The sequence below is a fragment of the Cajanus cajan genome, chromosome 5, assembly GCF_000230855.2.
Source record: "Cajanus cajan strain Asha chromosome 5, NIPB_CcT2T_4, whole genome shotgun sequence".
In the NCBI taxonomy this organism is placed as follows: Eukaryota; Viridiplantae; Streptophyta; class Magnoliopsida; order Fabales; family Fabaceae; genus Cajanus; species Cajanus cajan.
The window spans coordinates 19,975,808-20,003,211 of record NC_138521.1 but is presented as its reverse complement, the minus strand read 5'-3'; the positions used below and the strand labels follow the sequence as shown (position 1 = coordinate 20,003,211).

At 40.0% G+C, this 27,404-nt stretch overlaps 1 protein-coding gene across 1 annotated transcript; it reads right to left on the bottom strand.

Annotated features, from left to right (window-relative positions):
• Positions 1–16,114: 16,114 nt before the first annotated feature.
• On the bottom strand, positions 16,115–16,522 carry LOC145957889 (uncharacterized). Its single transcript, XM_083074313.1, has one exon. It carries the CDS (start codon positions 16,520–16,522, stop codon positions 16,115–16,117), a length of 408 nt encoding a protein of 135 aa, XP_082930439.1.
• Between the last annotated feature and the right edge of the window lie 10,882 nt (positions 16,523–27,404).

Here is a 27,404-nt window from a genome sequence, read left to right as displayed (position 1 = left end):
CATATCCCTCCTTGTAAAAGAATAAATAAGAATAAAAAGGGAAATTAACCTATGTGCGTTAATCGGAAGTAATGGAAACAAGCCATGCATAAAGAGTTGAGGGTAAAGAACTCCACAATCATTAAGACGCCAACTCTTACCCTAAGAGGATAAAGTCGTATCGTGCAACCGTGAAATCCAAAGGGAATGGATGGATCCACACTCTTAACGAGTTGCAAGCTAATAAAGAGAACCTAAGGATGACGAATCTCTCAAACACTAAGGCAAAACGATTAGAGCTTTCTCAAAAGGTGACTTCAACAAGAGAGAAGCATTGCTTGTTAAGAAGCTGCTAGAATGAAAACCCGCAAAGGGCATTCTAGGCAAAAAAAAAAAAAAAAAAAAGCCAATGTTTGTTCGAGCTAAAATCGAGAGACAGCTTGAATGTTCCTCTTCAGATTTCATAGAAAGCTCTATCATCGCTTCTACCCATTCCTACATCTCAGGAAAGATACGGGTTGAGAAAACCTTCATGAGAGAAGAAGCCAAAGGCCCTCCCTCTACACGAAATCTTCTGAAGCGCCACATCCAAGCAAATGGAGGACTAGCTCTACAGTTAGATGACCTAAGCCTCTCTAAGGGGCAACCTTCTTCTTTTTCTTTGTGTACGAATCACGAACTTGGGGCCTGCCCGGGCCCTCAAGCTACATTAAATGGGCACGTGTAAATTGATAATTCTATTTTAATGTCATACACTTTTCTACTTCATTTCTCTTCTCTATTTTATCTACTCTAAGCCTCGTCAACAAACCTTAAATGAACAAGTACATTTGAAATAAGGACGTCATCAGAAACAATGGCTTAATACGCAATAAAAAAACACATAAAGATCAATCAAATTGGGCATGACTCGTGGATAAAAGTCCAAATGAAATCAGTGCAAGGGGCATCCCCCTTTAATGAAGGAATGAAAAATGATCATAAATGCTGCAAAGACAAAAACCCCACAAGAAACTCACTGAGGGGCAACGCAAAAATTAGGGCAAGGTCCGCTAGGAGACCCACAAACAAAAGGGTAGCCTAGGCAAAAGTGAGGATCAAAAAGAAAATGTCCGCTAGGGAACACACCTCAAGTAACCTAGGCAAAAGTTAGGACAAAGCAGCATCCTGAGCTGAAAATCGAAAGGCGGCTCGAGAAGATCATTTAATCAATATGCAATCCCAAGTCGTTGCTTAATTTTAAAGGAAATAATGAGCTATTGCAGAAAATGATTTCCTCGCTTTGAACGTGCTTGTTCATCAGCCTAAACCACTAGCCTACCTCGGCCAACCATTCTTCTAAAAACCATTTTTGCAAAATCCTTTCTAACAAAACTTCTGCAAAAAAATATATGTATATATCTTCTTCCTCTCTTTCCTCTTGACCTATATGGCATTAAGATAAATTTGAGAGATACACGGAGTATGCACAATGAACACTCACAAGAAAAAGATGGAGGTGTCCTAGAACAGAGTCTAGGTACACCTGATCCAAGGTCTAACATATCATATCCAGTACAAGCGAGAGGGCTGAACTAAACAGACCTCAAGTTCAGGAAGCAACACTTGGAATGAATTCGACACGGCTAAAGGCTAACAATCCATGTCATTGATTAATGCGCATAGATTAATTTCTTGAAAGTAAAATCAATCTGCATTTAAGCATTAGCATAGAGGCATCATTGCATAGCATGCATAGGGCACAAGTGTACACAAAAGGGTATAAATTCAAAAAAAAAAATTGAAAAAAATCCAATCCATTCCTGCTTTGCATTTTCTTTTGCATTCTTGCATTCTTTGTGTGTGTCTATCCATCCCTTGTCGGAGGAATCAAGAGGCCAAAGCACCCGTAAAAAAGGATCAATAACTAGACAGTGCCTTAAAGCCAAGATCATGTCAAGAAACATAGCCCCAACAAGGGCATTCCATATAAGTGGTTTCATATATCCACCAAGAAACAAAAGACATGTCAACAACAAGACGGGATAGAACCGGACGAGGAAGAATAATCAAGTCCACAAGCATGAAGAGGTCATCACGCCTTACTCCTCAATTGAATGAAGGATGATTCAAGAGAATGCCAAGACTAGGAATGGTTTTCTTACCAAAGCCAGAAGTGGCTTCCAAAATAATACTCGTCAATAAATATTAAGCAAATAACATCATCATAGGATGGGATCCCTCCACCAGTGATGATAACAAAAGATAAAACAGAAAAAAGGCAAGCTTCATACATGTTAAAAAGTCGAAGCATTTAAAAAAATAGCAGAAAAATGCAAGCTTCAAATGTGAAAAAGCCGAAGCTAAACAAAGAAATGAAAAAAAAAACCTACAACAAGAAGGCGCCTGGAGAGACATCACAATACTCACATGGCAGGGAAAACACCAGAATCCCTATCACCCATCTATCGCCCATCAACACAGGGGCACATCAAGTACATCTTGCCCATCCTCCTTGGGGCATTTTCCATCACAAGTCAACAACGAGGGTACCGTCGAGTACCTCAAATCGAAAAGGAATCACCATCAAGTATCCACCCAAGATTTCAAAGGTCCTCCTTCAAAGGATATCAACAACCATCCAAGTTGAGAGCCGCCATCGAGCCGCTCAAATCAATGAATGACAACGAGGGTACCACCGAGTTCCTCAAAGTTGAAATCAAGATGCCGCCGAGCTCCCACCGTAGGTCGGTTGAAGCCTTAAAATCAACCAAGCTTGATTGAGAGCCGCCATCGAGCCGCTCAAATCAATGAATGACAACGAGGGTACCGCCGAGTTCCTCGAAGTTGAAATCAGGATGCCGCCGAGCTCCCACCGTAGGTCGGTTGAAGCCTTAAAATCAACCAAGCTTGATCGAGAGCCGCCATCGAGCCGCTCAAATCAATGAATGACAACGAGGGTACCGCCGAGTTCCTCAAAGTTGAAACCGGGATGCCGCCGAGCTCCCACCGTAGGTCGGTTGAAGCCTTAAAATCAGCCAAGCTTGATCGAGAGCCGCCGTCGAGCCTCTCAAACCAGTGAACGACAACGAGGGTACCGCCGAGTTCCTCGAAGTCAAAATCAGGACGGCTGTCGAGCTCTCACCATAGGTCCGTTGAAGCCATAAAAATCAGCACAACTTGGTTGAGAGCCGCCGTCGAGCCTCTCAAATCAGTGAACGACAACGAGGGTACCGCCGAGTTCCTCGAAGTCAAAATCGGGATTGCCGTCGAGCTTCCATCAACGGGTCGGCTGAAGCCCTAAATATCAGTCTAGCTTAGAGAGGCTGAGCTCAGAATATACTCCCTCTTTAACAAGCCATAAATAAAGAAACACACTACCATGAGACAAGAAGAAGCATTAGGAAGCATATACATCAAGACCAGAAGCCTAGATGTTTCGGTTTACCATCCTTATCACCCAACGGAGCATATAAACCAACACTCAGTTGCTCTTAGGGACAAGGATACAGGTAAAAACCATCTACCCGAAGGAAATGGTGTGGGGGCATCTACACTGCTGAAGTAAAGGAGAAGATTAGAACATATGAAGCGACATAAGGCATTCACATGGATCTTGAAGCCTAGATGTTTCGGTTCACCATCCTTGACACCCAATAGAGCATACAATCCAACACTCAGTTGCTCCAAAGGGCAAGGATATAGGGAACACCGTCTACTTGAAGGAAACAACGTGAAGGTATCTATTGTCAAAACAAGAGTGAAGATCCGAATTTTCACCTCACTATCACAAGAGAAACAATGGAGCTTCTACTCGAAGACTGAAGATCAAGTGTATAGTTTGTCACCCTTGTTACCCCATAGAGTATGCAACTCAACACTCAGCTACTCTAAAAGGTAATGATACAAGCGAATACACCTATCCAAGGGAAGCAATGTAGAAGCATCAACAAAGAGACGAAGAGAAGACCCGGACGAAATGTCTACGTCTTTCCTTGCCTTTGGAAAAGCAACACATTACTATTCCAAAGGACAAGTAAAGAAGGGTAGCTATAGACACCCAACTTCGTTCGGGGGCATACAAACGAAGAAATGGACGTTTATTATCTAGAAAAGTAGCTCCCAATCATGGAAATAACAGGACATGGCATCAGAAGGCTAAAAGCTCAAAAAAGCTGGTTTTAGTAGCCCGGAACGGGCTGTTCCAAAACTGGAACGGGCCATTCCAATTTACAAAAAGAGCCTAAAACCCTAAACCGGAACAGGCCGTTCCAAAATCGGAACGGGCCGTTCCAGGCTCTTTAAAAAAGGCTAAAACATACATTTGGAACGGGCCATTCCCAAATTGGAACGGGTCGTTCCAAATAACAAAAAAATGCTTAAATCCTTAATTTGGAACGGGCCATTCCAGAATGGAATTTATGTGTTAAACGCGCCTCTGGAACGGGCCGTTCCGATTTCAGAACGGCCCGTTCCAATACACTAAATTAACATGTAACGGCCAGATCCAGAACGGGCCGTTCTGATTTCGGAACGGGCCGTTCTGGACCCTGTCTGAAGCCTATAAATTGACAGCTTGGGCACATTTCTGAGGGACTCCAAAAATTTTGTCCAGCACTCCTTAGAGCTCGAAATTTCTCTCTTTTTCTCTCCCCCTCTCTTATTGTATTTCTTGAGTATTGTGAGGCAATTGTAGTGCGAAAGGTTGTCATAAAGCACCTAAAATCTCCTTATTTTGAAGATCCAATAGAGTTCATTGAAAAGGTATTTCAGTTAATTTCTTTCTCTTTATTTTTATTTCTTATCTATAATAATTATCGTTATAATAAAAATATCATGTAAACATTTTAGGGTTAACTGTATTATTTAAATTTCAAGTATGTAAATAATTATTAATAAAGAGGATCTAATATTTAATTTATTATTTCTTATCACGTTCACTTCATCATAGGGTACCGATTAAGGGCGTTGTAGGGGTGCTTAATACCTTCCCTACACGTAACCGACCCCCGAACCCAATTCTGGTTATCAAGACCATTATTGGATCTTTAAAAATCTTTTCTTTTTCCAATGTTTTGAGTAAAATATTGGTGGCGACTCCATGAACCTATTTTCAAAACCATTAATTAAGGATTAGTCTGGTGTCCGGGCATTCCTTAATTAATGAGACTTTTAAAAGGATGTCTAAATCATTAGTTGCAAGATCGGAAAATTTTGGGTTTGCAACAAATCTTGACCTTTCTCTCAATGTTTGAGTTTAATGCTTTGATTTTTTTTCTTTGATCTGGTCAACAATGTGAATAAACAGACATTATTTCTATTTGGAGTGTCTTTCAGTATGTGTTGTCCTTCGTCTGATGCATAGTCGACTTTCTTCTTATCTTTGTCTCACGCTTGATCCATTTCTTCACGTTGCACTGGAGGTTGTCCTTGACACACATCTATCTGATATTTGACTCATAGTCGTCTGGTGCACGTATTGTACTTTGTCTATTCAATTAGCTTGAATTGTCTAGTTCTCATGATGTGCCTTACCTTAACTGTTCTTTTAACAGAGTTGACCATCTAGCTTCTTCTGATGTTCGACGTAGCTTTTCTTGTTCCGGGTTTGGTCTCATTTTGGCTTTTCTTATGATACTCCAATGTCTCTTTCTTGTAGTAGCCCTCATCTGGTGTTTGTTGAATTTTCTTTCATTCGTGAGCAGACCTAGTTTTGATGCTTGACTAGCCATCATCTAATTCTCTTGTTTAGTTTTCACAGGTTTTGGGTTCTTGGACTTAATGCATCTGATCTTGCATTAAATGTTTGCTTGTTTCACGAAGTCTTTGTCGCCACCCGCCGAAATGGACCTTGGCATTCGCGACGATGGTCATGACTCGTTTTAATTTTTAAAAGTGGTGGATTGCTAGAACGACTTATTCTCAAACTGAGACCTTGTCGAACTAACAATTTTATTAAAATGATCCACCAATCCATGTTAATCCCAAACGGGACCCTCCATGGATTAGTAGTTTTCGCAAAAGGTAGGGTTCTTGGAGTTGCCACCAACGTTTTACTCAAAACATTGGAAAAAGGGATAAGGCAATTGATTTCATAAATCAACCTTGGTCATTACAACCAGAGTCGGGTAAGGGAGTCGGTTACGTGCGGGGAAGGTGTTAGCACCCCCACAACGCCCCATTAGGGTTCCCTATGACGGATTATTTATTAAATAATAGCGTAAAATTACTAAATTACCCCTATTTATTATAAACGATTATATATTAAATATCTACATGATGACGAATTTAAATATGCAACAATCAGAAAGCGGTAAAAGAAGGGGTTTTTAGAGAAGAAACCTCTTGAAGCGTGCTTTTTATATATCAATGAAGTTTAAGAGGCTTTTTGGCGCTCCCTCCCTCTACAAGCTCGCTCGCTCCTTCCTAAAAAATAATTTTTACTATGGAAATCAAAAAGATTTCCCTTCGACTAGTTCGAATTCTCAAGCTAAATGCTTAGAACTCAAGAACTTCGTCGGATCGGCTCTCAGAGAGAATTCTAGGGCAGAACACTGCTCAAAAACCCCAGAATACTCAAGAAGAGAGTCCAAGAAGTGTGGAAAAGTGTGTAATGACGTCCAAATGACGTCCTATTTATAGGGATGAGGCGCAGTACGGCCCCTGGGTTCAATACGGCCCGTATTGAGTTTTTGTACTTCAATACGGCCGTATTGAATTCAGTACGGCCGTATTGAAATACAGAAACTTCAATACGGCCGTATTGGTTTCAGTACGACCGTATTGTAGTACAAAATGTGCAGTACGGCCGTACTGAACTCCAAGGAGGCCGTACTGAGCTCCAAACCTCCCACTTCCTTATTTTTAGGTACTCTAAGACCTCTAAACCTACAGATAGCCATCCTATGGTCTTCTAGGAGTCCTTCTGGCTGACTTTCCTTCGATCTTTGAGAGTCTTCGAGTCTTATTTCCGACCCGGACAATTTCAGGGGTCTACAGCTGCCCCCCCTTTACTTAGTCAAACGGCCTTTTGGTGTACCGATTGACAAGTAAAGGAGTTGACCCAATTGTCCGGGGAACGTGCTAACCTTATGACTTGTAGCGTCTTCCGGTGGAAAATCGTTGAGTTGCCTCTCCAGGTTGATGCATACCTCGGCGTTTCTGACAACCTCGGTAGCTGAGTACCGCCTCTCCAGGCTCAACTTCACTCGACGCCCGAGCCGGAAGTTGAACACCAATGTGCCTCTGACGACGCTGATGGTTGAGTACCGTCTCTCCAGACCTTGAGTATCGTCTCTCCAGACTTTGAGTACCGTCTCTCCAGACTTTGAGTACCGTCTCTCCAGACTTTGAGTACCGTCTCTCCAGACTTTGAGTATCGTCTCTCCAGACTTTGAGTACCGTCTCTCCAGACTTTGAGTACCGTCTCTCCAGACTTTGAGTACCGTCTCTCCAGACTTTGAGTACCGTCTCTCCAGACTCTGCTCCGGTTGTCTCTAACGACCTAGGCAACTGAGTTTGCCCTCTCCAGGGTCTGCGTCCGTGTCTTCTGATCACTTCGGCAATGCGAGTTTACCCTCTCCAGGGATCTGAGATGATTTTTGTCTCCACAGTCCACTATGCTGCTTCGACGTTTTTTCTGATTTTGTGCCACTGAGGGCTGGATAACGCAGGGATCCGTCTAGGGGATGTGCAGTCATTCATAGGTTCTTGTGCCCCAACTTGCATTTGCATAGTTGGTACCCATGGGGAATTTCTGACTCCTTGGGGTGTAGACACAGATGCTCTTCTTGAATTGAGCGATGTCTTATGTTTGGCTGACGTCCTTTGACGTTGGTGGAGTATCCCGATTATCCTTATTCGGGTGACTCTTTTGATTTTCTGGTTTTGTTGCCTCTGTGTAGGCTGTCATCCGCTGGGGAATTCTATTGTGATGATTTTGTCTCCACTGTCCACGATGCTGCTTCGACGGTTGTTTTTGATTTTGATGCCACTGAGGGCTGGATAACGCAGGGATCCGTCTAGGGGATGTGCAGTTACTCATAGGTTCTTGTGTCCCAACTTTCCATTGCGTAGTTGGTGCCCACTGGGGAATTTCTGATTCCTTGGGGGTGCAGACACAAAGATGCTCTTTCTGATGTGAGCGGTGCCTTATGGTTGGCTGACGTCCTTTCGACGGTGGTGGAGTATCCCGGTTATCCTTATTCGGGTGACTCTTTTGATTTTCTGGTTTTATTGCCTCCGCGTAGGCTGTTATCCGCTGAGGGATTCTGTCGTTGATTTTGATTAGCCTCTTCTGTTAGGCATATCATCTTGATGTTCAATGATTGGCTGAAAAGCCAAATTCCGCTTGGGGAATTGTTATTGATTTCTTTTTTGGGTCTTCCTTTTTGAAGGAGTGCCTCTTGTGTAGGCGACTGGGGATTTGAAGTTCTTATGTATCCCAGAGTATTATTTAGAAAGCCTCTTCAGGCTTAGCTTCACTCTTCGTTTGAGTTGGAAAGCTATCTTTCACTGAGGAAGTTTAAATCCTTTGACTTGGATATTTTGTTTGGATCGTGCTTCCGTTGGGGGATTTCGATGATCTGGCTTTGATAGCTTTCACTGGGGAATTTGGCCCAAGAGTGAAAGCTAAAATATCTCTGGGGAGTATTATTTCAGCAAGCCTCTCCAGGCTCAGTTATTCTGTGGGAGTATTATTTCGGCAAGCCTCTCCAGGCTCAATTATTCTGAGAGAGTATTATTTCGGCGAGCCTCTCCAGGCTCAGTTATTCTGAGAGAGTATTATTTCGGCGAGCCTCTCCAGGCTCAATTATTCTGAGAGAGTATTATTTTGGCAAGCCTCTCCAGGCTCAGTTATTCTGAGAGTATTATTTCGGCAAGCCTCTCCAGGCTCAGTTATTCTGAGAGAGTATTATTTCGGCAAGCCTCTCCAGGCTCAGTTATCTTGAGAGAGTATTATTTTGGCAAGCCTCTCCAGGCTCAGTTATTCTGAGAGAGTATTATTTCGGCAAGCCTCTCCAGGCTCAGTTATTCTGAGAGAGTATTATTTCGGCAAGCCTCTCCAGGCTCAATTATTCTGAGAGAGTATTATTTCGGCAAGCCTCTCCAGGCTCAGTTATTCTGAGAGAGTATTATTTCGGCGAGCCTCTCCAGGCTCAGTTATTCTGAGATGCGGAATCTTTGCCTTTTTTTTGTCGAATTTTGACTTTTTCTGTATTTTTGCCTTTTTTGTCATTTTTTGCCTTTTCTGTTGACTGCTGTCACACACAAGCAATTTTTCTATTTTTTCTATTTTATGCAATTGCCTCATGATAAGGTCTTTGAATGTGCAACTAATGTGTGTGTGATGCAATTTTTCTATTTTTTCTATTTTATGCAATTGCCTCATGATAAGGTCTTTGAATGTGCAACTGTTGATGTTTTTTTTTATTTATTTATTATTTTTTTTTTTAGAAAATGAATGGCTCTCCCTATCTTCCTTTTCTTGGAGGAATTTCTGTCGTCGACGTGAGGGAATATTTTTGTGAGCCTTTTATGCAGGAGATTACGGATTTTATAGGAACCCCTCCAATTTTCTTTATTGACCGATTATTAAAGGAATTTCGTACAATTTTTATGAAATACCAATTTAGAGGCATAATCACATGGTCAAGAGAGAAGAGAAATGAATAGATATTTTATTGATATTCACAAGTTTTTACAGAAAGATATACAGAAGGAATTTCTGAAGAATGGCTGGCATGGGTAGGCTATATACATTGGGCTTAACAATTATATCTATAATTGTTGCTCTTTACGTTCCCCTAGTCGCTTCGGGTGAGATGCCTGAGCCAGGAGTGTAGATGCTGCAAGACGCTTGCTTCTAGAAGATAATCACTTGAACCGCCTTTCGGTTTTCGATTCAAGTGATCGTTGCTTGCTTTGTTTTTGTATCTTATTCTTTTGCCCCTAATTTTTGCCTAGGACGTATCCTAGCGGGGATAAATTCACCTTTGTTTTGCCTAGTACCCTTGTACTGGCGGGCTTTTTATTTTTCCCTAACTTTTGCCTAGGACGCCCTTTTTGGGTTTTCATCCTAGCGGGCCTATGCAAGCAACGTCTTCAAGCATAGTACTTCTTTACCACGTCGGCGTTGACTGGGTATCGAAGTTCTTCTCCATCCATGTCTGTGAGGATCAATGCTCCTCCTGAGAAGGCTCGTTTCACCACGTATGGTCCTTCGTAATTTGGGGCCCACTTTCCGATTTTGTCCTTTTGAGCTGGTAGCAACTTCTTCATTACCAGCTCTCCCTCATGGCAGACTCGAGGGTGGGCTTTCTTGTCAAAAACCTTTTTGATCTTCCTCTGATAGGCTTGACCATGGCATATGGCGTTCAGCCGTTTCTCTTTGATAAGGTTCAACCAGTCGTATTGGCTTTAAACCCATTCTGCCTCGGAAAGTTTTGCTTTCATGATTACCCTTAGAGAAGGTATCTCGACTTCGACGAGTAGAACTGCCTCCATCTCATAGACGAGGGAGAATGGAGTAGCTTCTGTAGACGTGCGTACTGAAGTCCTATAGCCATGAAGAGCGAAGGGTAACATCTCATGCCAGTCTTTAAATGAGACAACCATCTTTTGCACTATTTTCTTGATGTTCTTATTGGTTGCCTCGACTGCCCCATTCATCTTTGGCCGATATGGGGGAGAGTTGTGGTGTTGGATCTTGAATTCTTGGCACAGTTCTTCCACCATTTTATTATTCAGATTAGATCCATTTTCAGTGATGATTTATTTCTCCATGCTTCCACTAGATTATTCTAAAATCTTTTGGGACAAGAGAGAAAAGAAAGGAAAGATATTTTTGTTCTGAAGTTTGTGTTTTAGAGGGGATTTATTTTTCAAAAATGGTTTTTGTAAGAATGTTTGGCCAAGGTAGGCTTATGTGTTTAGGCTTGTTTGATTAAACACTTATGAAGTTAAGAAAATCTTTGTTTATTGACGTTGTGATTTTGACAACCTAGATAGCTTCCCTTGAACCTTTCTAGAATTCGGCTCGTGGTATCATCATGGATTTCTTTTATTTTTTTTTATTGTCCTTATTTTTGCCTAAAACACCCTTTTGTGGCGTTTTAGCGGACTTTTGTTTTTGTTCATTTTTGCAACCCTAACTTTTGCCTAGGTCACCCTTTCATGGGATTCCTAGCGGGTCTTTTGCTCTTATTTTTGCGCAGCCCCCTTTTTTGGGTTTTCTGTCGAGCTTCTTTTATTGAGGATTTCTTTTTATCCGTGATGGCACTTGTCGAGGCCAAGGGAAGGTGCTCCAAGTTGTCACACACACTTCCACATAAAAATGATGCGGGTTTATTATTATTAAGATGATTTTAACCTCATTCATGTTTATTCAAACAAGGTTAAAAATAATGTGGTTTAGAATTTTATTATAAGCAAGAAAAGAAGCAATAAAGAATGATTTTATTATAATCATAGCGGAAACATGTGTCCTTATTTCATCACTGATATGGGTCCCAACATTGACCTCTTTTATCTCTCGGCCCTGCCCCAAATTCACGGTCTCCAATTTCTCTTGACACGGTTGGAATAGACGAGTTTCTTGATCTAGCAGTCTTTGCAGATCCAGAGAGATGGTCTCCTCATCACTGTCCAACTCAACCCATTCATCCTCAACTTTTGGATCCCGGTCAGAGCGAACAATTACAGACATAATTATTTTATTGGTTCTGTTTAGGTTTAGAATTATTAATGTTAATGAGGAAAGAGAGAAAAGAACAAAAGAGAGAGTGATGTGTGAAAAATGCCTCTTTATTGATACGTATTAAAATTTGTACAAAGAACCTTATTTACATGAAAAAGGATCTCATGATCATGAATCCCAACAGAAAAGAAAAAAAGGTGGAGGGGCCCTATCATGGCTTGATCTTCTCTCTACTCCTGCTTCGGCAGAGGATTCTTTCTCACGTCGGGCGCTGTCGAATCGAAGGTGACCCACCCGGCATCAATAAGGTTTTGGACCTTGTATTTGAGAGCTTTACAGTTCTCCGTTGAATGTCCTGGTGCCCCCGAGTGGTATAGGCATTTATCTTGTGGTTTGTACCACTCGGGATAAGGTGGATCCATCTTCCTTGGTGGAACGTAAGCTAGAAGATGAGCTTCTACTAGCTTCGGCAGGAGGTCACTATATGTGGTCGAAAGTTTATCAATCTTTCTCACAGGGTTATACTGCGACTTTCCTGACTTCGAAGTGGAAGAAGATGAAGAAATGGTTATGGCGTTGACTCCTCCCTCCTTCTTCTTCCCGAAGGTCTTCTTAGCTTCGAATGATTGGGAGGGCTTAGCTAGCTTCCCACTTTTCAGCCCTTGTTCCACCCTTTCTCCGATGGTGATGATGTCCGAGAAGAGTGTTGTCGTGTTCCCTATCATTTTGTCATAATAGGGACCGGTCAACGAATTTATGAATAAGGACACCGTCTCCTTATCCGACAGCGGGGGCTCTATTTGTGCCGCCAACTCCCTCCATCGTTGGGCGTACGCCTTGAAAGATTCATCATTATTCTTGCTCAAGGCTTGAAGATCGGACCTATCGGGTGTTAGGTCGATGTTATACTTATAGCGCTTGAGAAAGGCGTCGGCCAACTGCCTCCATGTGCACACTTGATTTCCATCCAGCTGCATATACCAATTGAGTGCAGTTTCAGCCAAGCTCTCTTGAAAGCAATGAATTAAGAGCTTTTCATTGGTAGCATATGCAGCCATTTTTCGGCAATACATGGTGAGATGACTTTTGGGGCAAGTCGATCCCACATATTTTGGGAAATCTGGCACTTTAAATTTGGGAGGGAATTGGATGTCCCTCACCAAGCACATATCGGCGGCGTCTTTGACATCAAAATCATGCCCCTCCATAGCCCTTAGCCGATCCTCAAGAGCATGGAATTGTTCCCTTGAAACCTCGGGCTCTTTAATCATGATCCCCGCTCCAAGGGGTACAGCTCGTGGAGGTTCTTCCTCGTGCTCCTCCTCCTCATGATGATGGGACTCATGGTCACTGTGGTGAGACCCATGTACATTATGGTGACGCATGAGTTCCATTATTTGCGCCATTTGGTCCTTGAGCTGTGAGAGCTCGGCTGTAAGCTTCTTATTTTGTTCCTCCAACGCGTCCATCTTCTTGATTTTCTGCGCGCGCGTGAGGACAGAGAGATGACCAGCCACTTTCTAAAATGAATTAATCTAATTTTATTTATGGAGTGAATACACACTTGACATGAGCTTGGTAACCCTCTATCTTTAAGGTGCTGCCTTTTTAAGACGAAGTTTTACCACCCTCCTTGACTTATGACCTCTCCCCAACGGAGAAACTCAATAGTCGTGGGTCTCTTTCACTCATGTCAAGGGGTATTGGTGAACCTAAAATGCATGGTTTATGAGGATGCATGATGTCTTATTGGTAATGATGCACATGCTCCTTACTTTTATTATATTTTCACACATGGTCTTTCCTCTCATGTCATGGTATTTTCATGCATGAGGATTATTCTTAGACCTTATCACGAGGTTTATTTTTAGTGCACAAACAATATCACATAAACCTATACACAAACAATTCACTCATCCACGAACAGTCACGAGCGAATCACGAGGTAGGGGTATCCTGCAGAAAAGTGCATATTCAAGGTGGTTCTAACTGTTCTCACTGGTCTGAGGCCCCCAAGGTGCCCCCATTATAGGGACCCAATTCCTCTCGTCGTAAGTCGATGGAAAGTTCCAACGCACTGTCGGACTTGAGTTCATGGTTTTCACCTTGAGTGATGCTTTCCGACAACGGTCTACGGGCACCTATAGACCCATTCGACAACCGGCCGTACTAACATCCACTCCCTATGGATTTCCACTCATGCCCCCGGGTATAGAGGGAACTGTTGTGTGCAAAGGTTTGTGTGCAGTTTTATTTCAAACAATTGCGAAAATTAAACATACAACAGTTATTGAAGCCAAATAGATAAAACATATTATCATACAAGTAAGGGGTAATAAAGTAATTTTAAACTATTATTTTTTAGAAATAATCCATCACTAAATGGGACTGACTCTCGAGGCTTCCCCAGCGGAGTCGCCATCTGTCGCCACCCGCCGAAACGGACCTTGGCATTCGCGACGATGGTCATGACTCGTTTTAATTTTTAAAAGTGGTGGATTGCTAGAACGACTTATTCTCAAACTGAGACCTTGTCGAACTAACAATTTTATTAAAATGATCCACCAATCCATGTTAATCCCAAACGGGACCCTCCATGGATTAGTAGTTTTCGCAAAAGGTAGGGTTCTTGGAGTCGCCACCAACGTTTTACTCAAAACATTGGAAAAAGGGATAAGGCAATTGATTTCATAAATCAACCTTGGTCATTACAACCAGAGTCGGGTAAGGGAGTCGGTTACGTGCGGGGAAGGTGTTAGCACCCCCACAACGCCCCATTAGGGTTCCCTATGACGGATTATTTATTAAATAATAGCGTAAAATTACTAAATTACCCTTATTTATTATAAACGATTATATATTAAATATCTACATGATGACGAATTTAAATATGCAACAATCAGAAAGCGGTAAAAGAAGGGATTTTTAGAGAAGAAACCTCTTGAAGCGTGCTTTTTATATATCAATGAAGTTTAGGAGGCTTTTTGGCGCTCCCTCCCTCTACAAGCTCGCTCGCTCCTTCCTAAAAAATAATTTTTACTATGGAAATCAAAAAGATTTCCCTTCGACTAGTTCGAATTCTCAAGCTAAATGCTTAGAACTCAAGAACTTCGTCGGATCGGCTCTCAGAGAGAATTCTAGGGCAGAACACTGCTCAAAAACCCCAGAATACTCAAGAAGAGAGTCCAAGAAGTGTGGAAAAGTGTGTAATGACGTCCAAATGACGTCCTATTTATAGGGATGAGGCGCAGTACGGCCCCTGGGTTCAATACGGCCCGTATTGAGTTTTTGTACTTCAATACGGCCGTATTGAATTCAGAACGGCCGTATTGAAATACAGAAACTTCAATACGGCCGTATTGGTTTCAGTACGGCCGTATTGTAGTACAAAATGTGCAGTACGGCCGTACTAAACTCCAAGGAGGCCGTACTGAGCTCCAAACCTCCCACTTCCTTATTTTTAGGTACTCTAAGACCTCTAAACCTACAGATAGCCATCCTATGGTCTTCTAGGAGTCCTTCTGGCTGACTTTCCTTCGATCTTTGAGAGTCTTCGAGTCTTATTTCCGACCCGGACAATTTCAGGGGTCTACAGTCTTTTGTACCGTTTGTTTACTTCTATATCTGACATTAATCATGACCTAGATATCTTTGTACTTTCGTGGTATTGTAGCTACAGAGGCATTGTCTTTTGCTGACTGGTAGGTGTACTTGCTCTTACACATGCAGCTTTGATTTGTGGATAAACGCTAGTCCATTTTTCTCTTCTCTCTTCTTCTATTTTGATGAATTCATGTGTTCTTATGAGAGTGTGGATGCTAGGTAGTTCTTCTCGTTGTGACTTTAGACGCAACCCAGCCTTCTTGGTTTTTGTCTATGCATTTGAGTCTCCATCTGGTCAACTATGCAAGCTCTTGACACCGTCTAGGATGCTTTGACTTAGTTTTGTCCATCATCCATGGTCTTGTATCATCTGAGGCTTCATTATTTTCCTTCTTGTGTTGGGCTTGATTTCGTTTGATTGTTTGATCTCCTCATCTGACATCTTGTTAGCTTTTGCCCTTCATCTTGGTTGCTCGTGCTCTTGTTCTTTATTTCCTTTGTGTCTGCATTTGTGGGTATCTTCGTATGATGTATTTCCTTTTTTTGATCAGCCTTTATCTGGTGCTTAGCTCATATCTCTTGGTTCTGGTGTAGACAGTAATACATGTATATTCTTTATTCTTTAGTTTGCCGGTACTTATGTATTTATCTGAAACACTAACACACTTGTTAGAAATAACAATACGCATTATATTTGTCTTATTCAAAACCTTACTGGGAGTTACTTCGTCTGACTTAACAGTAATTCTCCCGTTGAAAGGTAATTGATAATACCCGTCATCCAATTGTTATTCCCTTGCTGGACTTGTAAACATTCAAACTTTACTATGCTTGGACTTTGCAACTCTTGCTATATTATGCTACGCAATTGGCTAGTCTTCTTGCTGCTTTCCAGTTTGGCCAACTGTCGGCTCTCGCGTTAAGCTCTTTAGGGGTATGCTGAACGTGAACTTCTTCGAAGTTGGACTTCAGTTTTTGAAAGGCATGGAAGTATAGGAGCAATGTTGGCTCTTTGATCTGGAACGCGCTATTAACCTGCTCTGTGACTATTTGGGAGTCACTCCAACACTTAATCCTGGTGACACCCAGCTCGCTTGCGAGACGCAAACCGGCTAACAAGGCTTCATATTCGGCCTGGTTGTTAGAAGTTTTGAAGGCAAAACGTAGTGATTGTTCTATCACCATACTGCTCGGCCCTTCCAATATGATCCCAGCTCCACTATGTTTTTGGTTTGATGACCCGTCCACGTGCAGAGTCCACATAGACGACTTTGATGGCTATTCGGGAGAGAATTCATTTAAGAAGTCAGCCATGCATTGGGCCTAAATGGGTCCTCTTGTCTCAAAGCGAATATCAAATTGTGACAGTTCTATGGACCAAGTGACCATTCTTCCTGCCAGTTCGGGCTTTCTTAGAACCTTAGCCATCGAGCTATCCGTCTTTACAACAATTCTATGGCTTTGGAAGTAATGGCGCAGGCGTCGAGCCGTGTGTACCAATGCTAGGACTATTTTTTCAAGTTGTTGATATCTGGTTTCTGCCTCTTGCAGAACTTGGCTTATGAAGTACACTGACACCTGATCCTTTCATTCTTGAACTAGGGCAGTACTGACGGCTTTGTCGGAAACTGCAATGTAGACAACCAGGTCTAATTGGGGATCCGGTTTGGCTTGTTAGAAAAGAATGGCCCAATCCAAGAGGGGGGTGAATTGGATTCAATGACCCTTTAAAAATTTATCAGAGTTTTTGGATCTTAAATTCAATCAAAACTTTTCTATGACAGAATTTTCAAATGAAGCACTCTTAAAGACTTGTTACTATGATATGAATGCAATGTGCAACTTGATTACAAGACAATGAAGTTCAAATATAATATCCAATTATAGATTTAAACCATCAAAATTCACATACACATGTTAGTCAAGTTTTATCTTCTTTAAAGCACAACCAAGAAGTTACAAAATAAGAGATAAGGTTGAAGAAGATTGCACAAGTCTTTTATACTGGTTCAGCCACTCCACATGTGACCTACATCCAGTCCTTAATCACCACCTGATTAAGATTTGATCCATTATCTTTTAGCAAGAAGGTTTACAAGCACACACACATGCATATACTTCACTACAAAAAGATAACCACTTTCTTGACCCCAAGAAAGTAACCCTTGTAGAATCCACTACAAGAAACTTCACCACTTGAGAAACCTTTCTCAAGATTTTTCACAAAGATTCACAAAGAATAAAATGAAACGAATTCACCTGGAATTCTTGAACGAATCTTTGTCTTCCTCTTTCAAGAGTATGATGATGATCATGATTTCCTCACAAGCTTTTCACAAACGTTTTTCTCTTGGATTTCACAAAGAAAACTCTCCAAGATGTCACACAAACTCTCTAAAACGTTTTTACCAGTTGATTATCAGTTTTTACTCAATGTTATGAAGTTTCAAAAGAGTTCAAACTATTTATAAAAATTCAAACCCAAATAATCGATTATTTTAAAGAATAATCGATTATTTTGTTCTTCAGATTTCTGGAAATCAATCAAGAACAATTTAATCAATTATTTAGCTGGATAATCGATTATTCCAGAGAGTTGTTCCTGAAATAATAGATTATTTTGGCAAATAATCGATTATTACAGCAAGGCATTCCACTTAGCCCACTTGCTGAAATAATCGATTATATTTAACAATAATCGATTATTTTGAGTCAGTTCTTAAAACTTCATTTTAAGTCTCAAAATAATCTTCCAATGTTTAACTCATCATCATCTACTCCCTACTTGATTCTAGACAAGATTTTCTCAATGCACAAAGCACACACAGACACAAATACAACAATTCATTTATAACAATTTGCTTCCTAAGCTCTATTACATAGCTATACTTCAAGGTATTTTTCTTGACTCTTCCTTGACTTTGTTTTTGTGTTCAATGTTGTTGTTGTACACTTGTTGTCTCCAAGTTGTTGTGATCATCAAAACTCTTAAGGTCTTCAGCTCCCCTAAGCTCAACAATCTCCCCCTTTTTGATGATGACAACCCATGAACTAATCCATGAACCAATATTCACTTAACTTCATATTGTGCCATATTGTGCCACGAACCACCTGCACAACACACACACACAAGCATAATACCTGCAAACAACAACTAAACACATAATACACAATACCATTTCTCCCCCTTTGGCATTATCAAAAACAAAGTAAGCCAAGGTTAACAAAAAAATTGCCATGTACAGATTCTCTCCAGCAATATTATCATAAATGAACCAATTTTGGTTCTGCAACTCAAACCAAATTTGAACCAATTTGTGATGCCAATTGTGCACCATATCACAAACCAAACCAAATCAAGTCAAGATAGTCATTTTCACAGTACAAAAACATAGTATTCCAAAGCACAAATAATCACATTCCAACATATATTCTCACCAAAAACAGAGCATTTTGCATCAGCAATCCAAACCAAGCTTTGGAATCAAAATTGAATCAACACATTAACAAACAAACTTCAAATTCATCAAATTTAAATTGTTCAACATCAAAAGCAATAAAAGTGTTCAGGAATTAAAATCACTACAACCCAAATGAACTTAAAAATTGTTCCAAACTTGAATTTAAAAACTAAACAAAATAACAAAAACAGAAATCACTCCTCATCATCCGGAATACCAAGCTGCGTCTTGATGATTCTGACTTCATGATCTAGGTCGTCAAACCTATCAAGAATTCCAGAGAACATGGATTCATGTCTCCGTGACATTTCCATCACAGCATCCATTTTGTTGATCATGATCTGTTTAAACGGTGAGAACGGCTTCAGCTCCGGCTCAGCTTCTCTAGGCTCAGCTTCCACCTGTGGTGGCTGATCCTCATCATGAGAAGGAACACCGTCCTCATCTGTAGCTGGTTCCGGGGTAGGAGGAACATCTCTTTTAAAAACCCACTTATCTTCTTGCTTCAGCATACCCATGTGGTGCAAAGAAGATTTCTCAATTTTATTTGACACGTGTAGAACAATCTTTCTTTCACCTGTCAAATCTACTCCAGCATTTTCAAAAATTTTAGACAAGAGTAAAGCATAAGGAATCGGACCGTCTTCCTTTCTCCTTGCCTTCCAGATACAATCATTCACAACTGACACCTAATCAATCTTAATTTTCTTCTTAATCACATGCATTAATAAAATGTCATCCCGAGACATTTGTGCATGGTTGTGCAACCTTGGTTTTAACATCCAGGCAATAATAAAAGAAATTAAACGAGAGTTCTTCTTCATACCTCCCGCTAAAAATTTCTCGTAATTGGTGTTTGACGGAACCCTTTGACAGTCCCGAAATGTGGTCAGTTCTTCAAAATCTCCAAAGTTGAATGGCTGGGGTTTCTCTGCTCCTGTCCCGCTCAGACCCGCAGCCGCTCTCAGAGTTGGTCCGTCCAACTTGATCAGTTTGCCCTTCACCACTGATTGCATAACTCCTCCGTTAGTAGTGGCAAAACATAGAAATAACCTGATCAGTTCTGGGTAGTAGGGTCCTTCCATCTCCAGGGACACCTTCAACTCCTGATGCTCCAAAAGGGTTGGAAAGCTAAACCCTTCATTCTTGAACCATTCAAGCTTCAGGGTCTTCGGAGGAATGATTTTCCGACCAGCATACCACTCGAAGTAATATTCTTGCGCTTTCTCATCCGCGAACCACTTCAAAATCAGTTGCTCTGAGGGAAGAGGACGTTTGCTCCCCCTCACTTCAAGCTTCTTGGGCCTTTTGGAAGAAGATGCCATGGTTGGGTCTTGGAGAAAGATGAAGAAGATGAAGAATTGTGGAAGGATTTGAGAGAGTTAGGGTTTTGAGGGTTTGGGGGAAAATGAGAGAATGAGAAAATGAGAGAATGAGAGTCTTTTTGAAGCCCTAGCACATTCTGGGTATAAGGGTAATGGGTAGTTTTAAGGGTTGGCGCGTAGATAACCGTTTCAGGAAATTTCAAAAAATCGCCCAGATAATCGATTATTTATGCAAATAATCGATTATTTGCATCAGAAAAATCTTTTAAAAACGAAATCTGATATGGATAATCGATTATTTTAGGGATAATCGATTATTACAGAGGGTAGTTTCTCCTAACACAACCCAGATAATCGATTATTTACAGAATAATCGATTATTCCAGTGGCCTTTCAGATTCCACTACTCAGATAATCGATTATTTCCCAAGATAATCGATTATTACAGTGACTCTTGAGTTCCTTCTTACCAGATAATCGATTATTACTCAAATAATCGATTATTTCAGAAACTCTTGGAATTCTTCATGTTCCAGATAATTGATTATTTCCCAAGATAATCGATTGTTTCCATAAATCACTTAAGATAATCGATTATATCTTAAGATAATCGATTATTCCAGTGAAGATTTGTTTCTCTGAAAAATTTTAACTTCTCAAATTTTTCCAAGACTTGTTTGCCACTTTCAAATATAATCTTTCACACATCTCTTACTTTCATTCTCACAACACAATCAATTCAAACTTGATTCATTAATTATTCCCAATTCAATTCTCAATTGATTGAACCTTTCTCTAGGTAGAGGTTTTGTAAAAATATCAACAAGTTGTTTACTTGTCTCTACAAACTCCACAGCACAATCATTTCTTTGAACATGATCTCTCAAAAAGTGGTGTCTTATCTTAATATGCTTAGTCCTAGAGTGCAAAATTGGATTCTTGGTCAGATTTATTGCACTAGTGTTATCACACCTCAAAGGAATTTTGTTCAACTCAACTCCATAGTCTCTTAATTGTTGCTTCATCCAAAGAATTTGAGCACAACAACTTCCAGCTGCAATATACTCAGCCTCAGCTATACTTAAAGCAACACAAGCTTGCTTTTTGCTATGCCATGAAACAAGTGCACTACCTAACAAGTGACAAGTTCCACTTGTGCTCTTTCTATCTAGTCTACACCCAGCATAGTCTGAATCTGAGTAGCCTATCAGACTTAGTGAGACTCCCTTTGGATACCACAAACCAACATTAGTTGTACCTTTCAAATACTTAAGGATTCTCTTTACACTTTTCATATGAGATTCTTTAGGATTAGCTTGGAATCTTGCACATAGGCACACAGCAAACATTATATCAGGCCTACTTGCTGTCAAGTACAAGAGTGATCCTATGATACCTCTATATTTTGAATTTTCAACAGCAATTCCTTTCTCATCTAAGTCAAGATTGCAATTGTTTGATATTGGTGTAGCAGCCTCCTTACACCCTTCCATACCAAACTTTTTCAAAAGTTCATTGCAATACTTACTTTGACTTATGAAAGTTCCATCATGCATTTGTTTGACTTGTAATCCCAAAAAGAAGGTAAGTTCTCCCATCATTGACATCTCAAATTCTCCTTGCATGGTTTTAGCAAATTCTTTACAGAGAGAGATATTTGTAGATCCAAACACAATATCATCCACATATATTTGCACATACATTGTATCATTTTTAAACTTCTTGACAAACAATGTGATGGCTTCCTCCTTCCATGGATGATGTAGGGTATGAAGGGGAAGACCTTGCCCTTGATCTAGTTCACCAAAGGGAAGACACAAAGGAAGATTTAGGGTGGAAAAAGGGAAGGTAGGCGTGAAGGTGTTTAGGGTGGTGGTGTATGGTTGCTCAAGTTGGCTCACTCCAAGTGTAGGTGGAGGCCACTCTAGGTTTCCTATTCTCCAAGGGTGGAGATAGGAGGAGGTTAGCCGAAACTAACTAGTGACTAAGGATGGGATTTTGAGGCACAAAAGGCTCACTCAATATCATATAATCCAAAGTATTTACAAGTGGTGGGGTGTTGGGTATTTATAGGAGGGGAGGCATCTAGGGTTGCATTTGGAGTGTGCATGGCCGAAATTCACAAGGCAAATGCACTCCAAATGACATGCCAAATGAACCCTAGATGCTACTTGGTGACCAAGTTTGGAATCTATGGGTCTAGATTGGCTACATCAAGGTGTATGATATGATCATGCAACCTTTGCCCTCCACTTGGGCCTAAGCCTTTCTATCACCAAAAATAGATCCAAAACTCACCAAAAATGTGTCACCCTTCTAGTGTAATACCCTAGCCCAAATTAAAAACCTAATCATCTAAAGCACCCCATAATACAAGGGTAAAATAGGAAATACAAGTAAAATAGATCCTATGACTAAAATACCCCAAAATACAAGGGTAAAATAGGAAATAAAATAAATGCTAAAAAAAACATAGGAGCTAAGGTCCAAAAATGGCCTCACTATCCCATTCCTCTTGCCTCCTTTAGTATATCACCTCTTGGTCTTCTCGGCCTTAGTGTTATTCCATCATTCCCTCCCTCTTGAAAAGGATTTGACCTCAAATCAAGAGGTTCTTCATGGTGGGCCTCATGACCAATAAAAACATAAAAATAAGCATTAAAGGTGACAGTATATGATAGAAATGGAAAGTGTATCCAAAGAGGAGTTCCACTAAAAATGCTAAAAAGATTGTCTAAACTAAAAGGACTAGACTCTCTAATGCGAAAGATAGGATCCTCCTCATAGTGAAGTCTAGGTGTATAACTAAAACCTAAAAAGTTAAAAAGACTAAAACTATAGCACACTAATGCATTAGTCCTAAAAACTAGAACATCTTGCCTAAAGTACCCTATGTGGTAACCTAGGCATTTCCTAGAAAACAAAGGAAATACAACTAGAAAATTTCCTAAGCAATTTTGGATTATATTATTTGTTGGATAGTTATGAAAAGAATTTGTCACAAGTAACCTTGAAGGTTCATATGGTATATCCAACAAATAATATATTCCATAAATTGGGTGCATTATTGACACAACTAAGGTAGGAAAAGTCCTACACAAAGGAAGGCTATCTACCTTGGGCACCACCAAGGAAGTAGCACAAGAAGTGGAACTAAGTGAAGTCCACTTCTTCTTCACTAAATCTTGAAGTTGAGATTCTTTTTCTTTAAAAAGGATTTGTTTTTGAATCTCCACTTCATGACTAGTGGCAACGTGAGAGAAAGAATTAAGGTCTTGATGAATAAAGAGAGTTTCTTTTAAATCATTTTCAATGGGAAAGTGACTCTCTTTAAGCATAAGCCCTTTGGAGGAAACATTATCCTCCTTACTCTTCTCCAAGAGTGTTGGTTGTGTCTCATTTTCTAACCACTCTTGAACTTTCTCTATACTTTTCTTTATTTTTTCTTTTCTTTTAAGTTCTTCCTCTCTTTTTGTATTTTCTTCCTCATGCATACTCCTAGGAATTCTAGCTTCTTTCTCCTTTTGAGATCTAGATGGAACAATCCTAGGGTGGGATCCACGAGTTTCTACCAACTTTGCAAGTAAATTTCTTATTTCCTTATTATTCTTTTCAAACTCTTTTTCTTTTCTTCTCAACTCTTCCTCTCTTTTTATATTTTCCTTTTCTTTTTTTCTTAGGTACTCTTTCAATTCCCTAAGCTCATCCCTAACACTAGACCTAGTTCTACAAGAATTATGACCATGTACACTAGAATGAGCACTCATCTTTGATCAAGAAAAGGTTTTCACAAATTGTTTTCAAAAAGGTTTGAAAAGGTTTTCACAAAGAGTGAGTGATAAAATATTTTTTCACAAAAAGGTTTTCAAGGTGCAAGATAGGTAGGAAAAGGCCTAAGTGTACAAAAAGAACTTTCAAAGGGAGGTGGACTACAAAGAATCACTTAATAACCAAGCCTTATCAAGTAAAAATCACTAAGCCTTTTCCACTTTTCTCACAAAACAAGTTGGCACAACAATAAAGTGTGTGTGTGCACGTTACCCCTAGTAGGCAAAAGCAAGCCTTCTAAACATAATTGGAAGCAAAGTTAAAACCCTAACAATTATACTACCAAAAGCTATAAAGCATGCAAAAGAAAAGCACTTAAAACATAGTCTAGTCGAGGTCCTAGGTGAAGGTTTTCAAATCACCTTCAAACTACACGAAGCTAAACCAAAATGAAGAGGTTTAAGAATGGCCAATTACAAACCAAAAGAATGAAAACAAGGCCAAAGAACACAAAAGGCCGAAAAGAACAATTCAAGCAAAAATTATGAAAAACAAAAGTCTTGGTCTTCAAACTCCTCCACTTGGGGTTCCTTCACAAAAAGCAAACTTGTTAGTCCTCTCCAAGTGTTTAACACTCCTTTTGTATGGTGGAAATCCCTCCAAAGGCTAGGTTTGGATTCGGTTCACTCCTCCACTCAAATCCACCAAAGGTGTGCTAGTTTGCTAGATAGGTTCTTCACCTACAAACAAAATGAAACCAACCCAAAGAACAAGAGTCCAAGAAATAAAAATGAAAAGCACAATTAGGGAAGGCTAAACTCAGAGAGAATTATTTGAGACAAAACAAAAGAGGCCAAAGAAAAGACAAACTAAAATTAAGACTCAATCAAAAATAGGAAGCACACAAAAGAGTAATCCTAGAATGGCACTAGAATGGGTTAGTGTTTAGTCCACTTGCTTAAGTCTTTTATATGATTCGGTCCAGCCACATTTAAAGTCTCAAAATAGGTTCAATAATGGTCTTAATTCCAACTCCAAAAGCATAGGTATTGGTCCAAATCCACAAGTCTAGCAACAAGTCCTTTTTGGTCAAATTGTTTTTTTGTTCTCCTTTTTTTTTCTCTCTATTTTCACGTCAATTTTATTTTTATACTTTGGGTCCCATTTCTTTTCTTTAATGTTCAGCCCATTTGTTGCTTAGGTTTTTCACTTGTGGGTGAGAAGAAATTAGGTCAAATTTAGGGGAAGGAGAGGAGGACAAGTGGCGGTTTCTTAGAGGTGTTTAGGGTATCTTTTTAGTGGAAATGGATTTGTACTATCTAGTACAAGTTGTTTTGCACAATTTTCCAGACACCTCTTAGATTCTTTTAGGGTTATTAAGCATCAAATAAAGACCATAGCAAGTGGAATGCAAGGGAAAAGTGGGCAGCAAGTTTGATGCATGTGCAAGGAAGCATTTCACACATGGAAACTCAAAAATACAAGGAACATGCTAGGACTAAGTAGCATGCATGAATGACCCCTAAAAAGCTTCTATATGTCATGCCCACTATCATATATTTTTGATTCATGCATTCATGCAAAGTGTTTGGCATACATACATGGAATTTTTTTTTGACAAAATATAGGAAACAAAACTTTGACAAAACTTAAAAGATTCAAAAATCAAAAAGCATATTCATATGAGACTCAAACCTAAAAATGAAAAAGCATGGCAACACCTAATAATGGAAACCTATAATATTCAAGGAAGGCTCACAAGGAACAAAGAATGAGCCCTAAACTATTCGGCCACACAAGAAATGAGAAGGAGTAGAGAAAAGACCGAATAGGAATAACAAGCAAGAAGACAAGGAAGACAAAGTTTTACCCTTGATGAACCTTGGCTCTATATACCACTTGATGGCTTCCTCCTTCCATGGATGATGTAGGGTATGAAGGGGAAGACCTTGCCCTTGATCTAGTTCACCAAAGGGAAGACACAAAGGAAGATTTAGGGTGGAAAAAGGGAAGGTAGGCGTGAAGGTGTTTAGGGTGGTGGTGTATGGTTGCTCAAGTTGGCTCACTCCAAGTATAGGTGGAGGCCACTCTAGGTTTCCTATTCTCCAAGGGTGGAGATAGGAGGAGGTTAGCCGAAACTAACTAGTGACTAAGGTTGGGATTTTGAGGCACAAAAGGCTCACTCAATATCATATAATCCAAAGTATTTACAAGTGGTGGGGTGTTGGGTATTTATAGGAGGGGAGGCATCTAGGGTTGTATTTGGAGTGTGCATGGCCGAAATTCACAAGGCAAATGCACTCCAAATGACATGCCAAATGAACCCTAGATGCTACTTGGTGACCAAGTTTGGAATCTATGGGTCTAGATTGGCTACATCAAGGTGTATGATATGATCATGCAACCTTTGCCCTCCACTTGGGCCTAAGCCTTTCTATCACCAAAAATAGATCCAAAACTCACCAAAAATGTGTCACCCTTCTAGTGTAATACCCTAGCCCAAATTAAAAACCTAATCATCTAAAGCACCCCATAATACAAGGGTAAAATAGGAAATACAAGTAAAATAGATCCTATGACTAAAATACCCCAAAATACAAGGGTAAAATAGGAAATAAAATAAATGCTAAAAAAAACATAGGAGCTAAGGTCCAAAAATGGCCTCACTATCCCATTCCTCTTGCCTCCTTTAGTATATCACCTCTTGGTCTTCTCGGCCTTAGTGTTATTCCATCACAATGTATTATCCACCTTTCCTCTTTCATAATCATTCTCAATTAGAAATTTGCTTAACCTGTCATACCAAGATCTAGGAGCTTGCTTCAAGCCATAGAGTGCCTTTTTGAGCTTGTACACATGATTAGGATTTTTGAAATCCACAAATCCAGGTGGCTGTTCCACATACACTTCCTCTTGTATCAGCCCATTGAGGAAAGCACTTTTTACGTCCATTTAATAAAGCTTGAAATTCTTTATGGTAGAATAAGCAAGAAGTAGTCTAATTGCTTCAATCCTTGCTACAGGGGCAAAAGTCTCATCATAGTCAATTCCTTCTTCTTGATTATACCCCTTAGCCACTAGTCTTGCCTTATTTCTAAGAATTATTCCAGATTCATCAAGCTTATTTCTGAAAACCCACTTGGTTCCAATGATTGGATAATTTTTTGGTAATGGCACTAAATCCCACACTTCATTTCTTTCAAATTGATTTAGTTCCTCTTGCATAGTCATTAACCAATGTTCATCTTTAAGTGCTTCATCAATGTTCTTAGGTTCAACTTGTGACACAAATGCCATAGTTTTGCAAATATTTTTAATTGTACTTCTAGTTGAAACACCCTTACCAATGCTTCCAATTATATTGTCCATTGATAAGTCTCTTGTGGTTTTCCATTCCTTTGGCAATTGTTCACATGTTTCCTTTTGTTTCACATGTGACTCACTCTCCTTAGACACATCATTAGGTTCATTCTCAAATAGGGATTGATCAAGCAACTCAGTTAAATCCTCAACTTCAGTTTGTCTAGTCTCTTGCTTATTTGACTCATCAAATACCACATGGACAGATTCTTCTACAACTAGAGTTCTCTT

What these genes read in the sequence shown, in the direction of transcription:
- LOC145957889 (XM_083074313.1), bottom strand. Translation starts at nt 16,522, where the DNA reads ATGTGGACTCTGCACGTGGACGGGTCATCAAACCAAAAACATAGTGGA.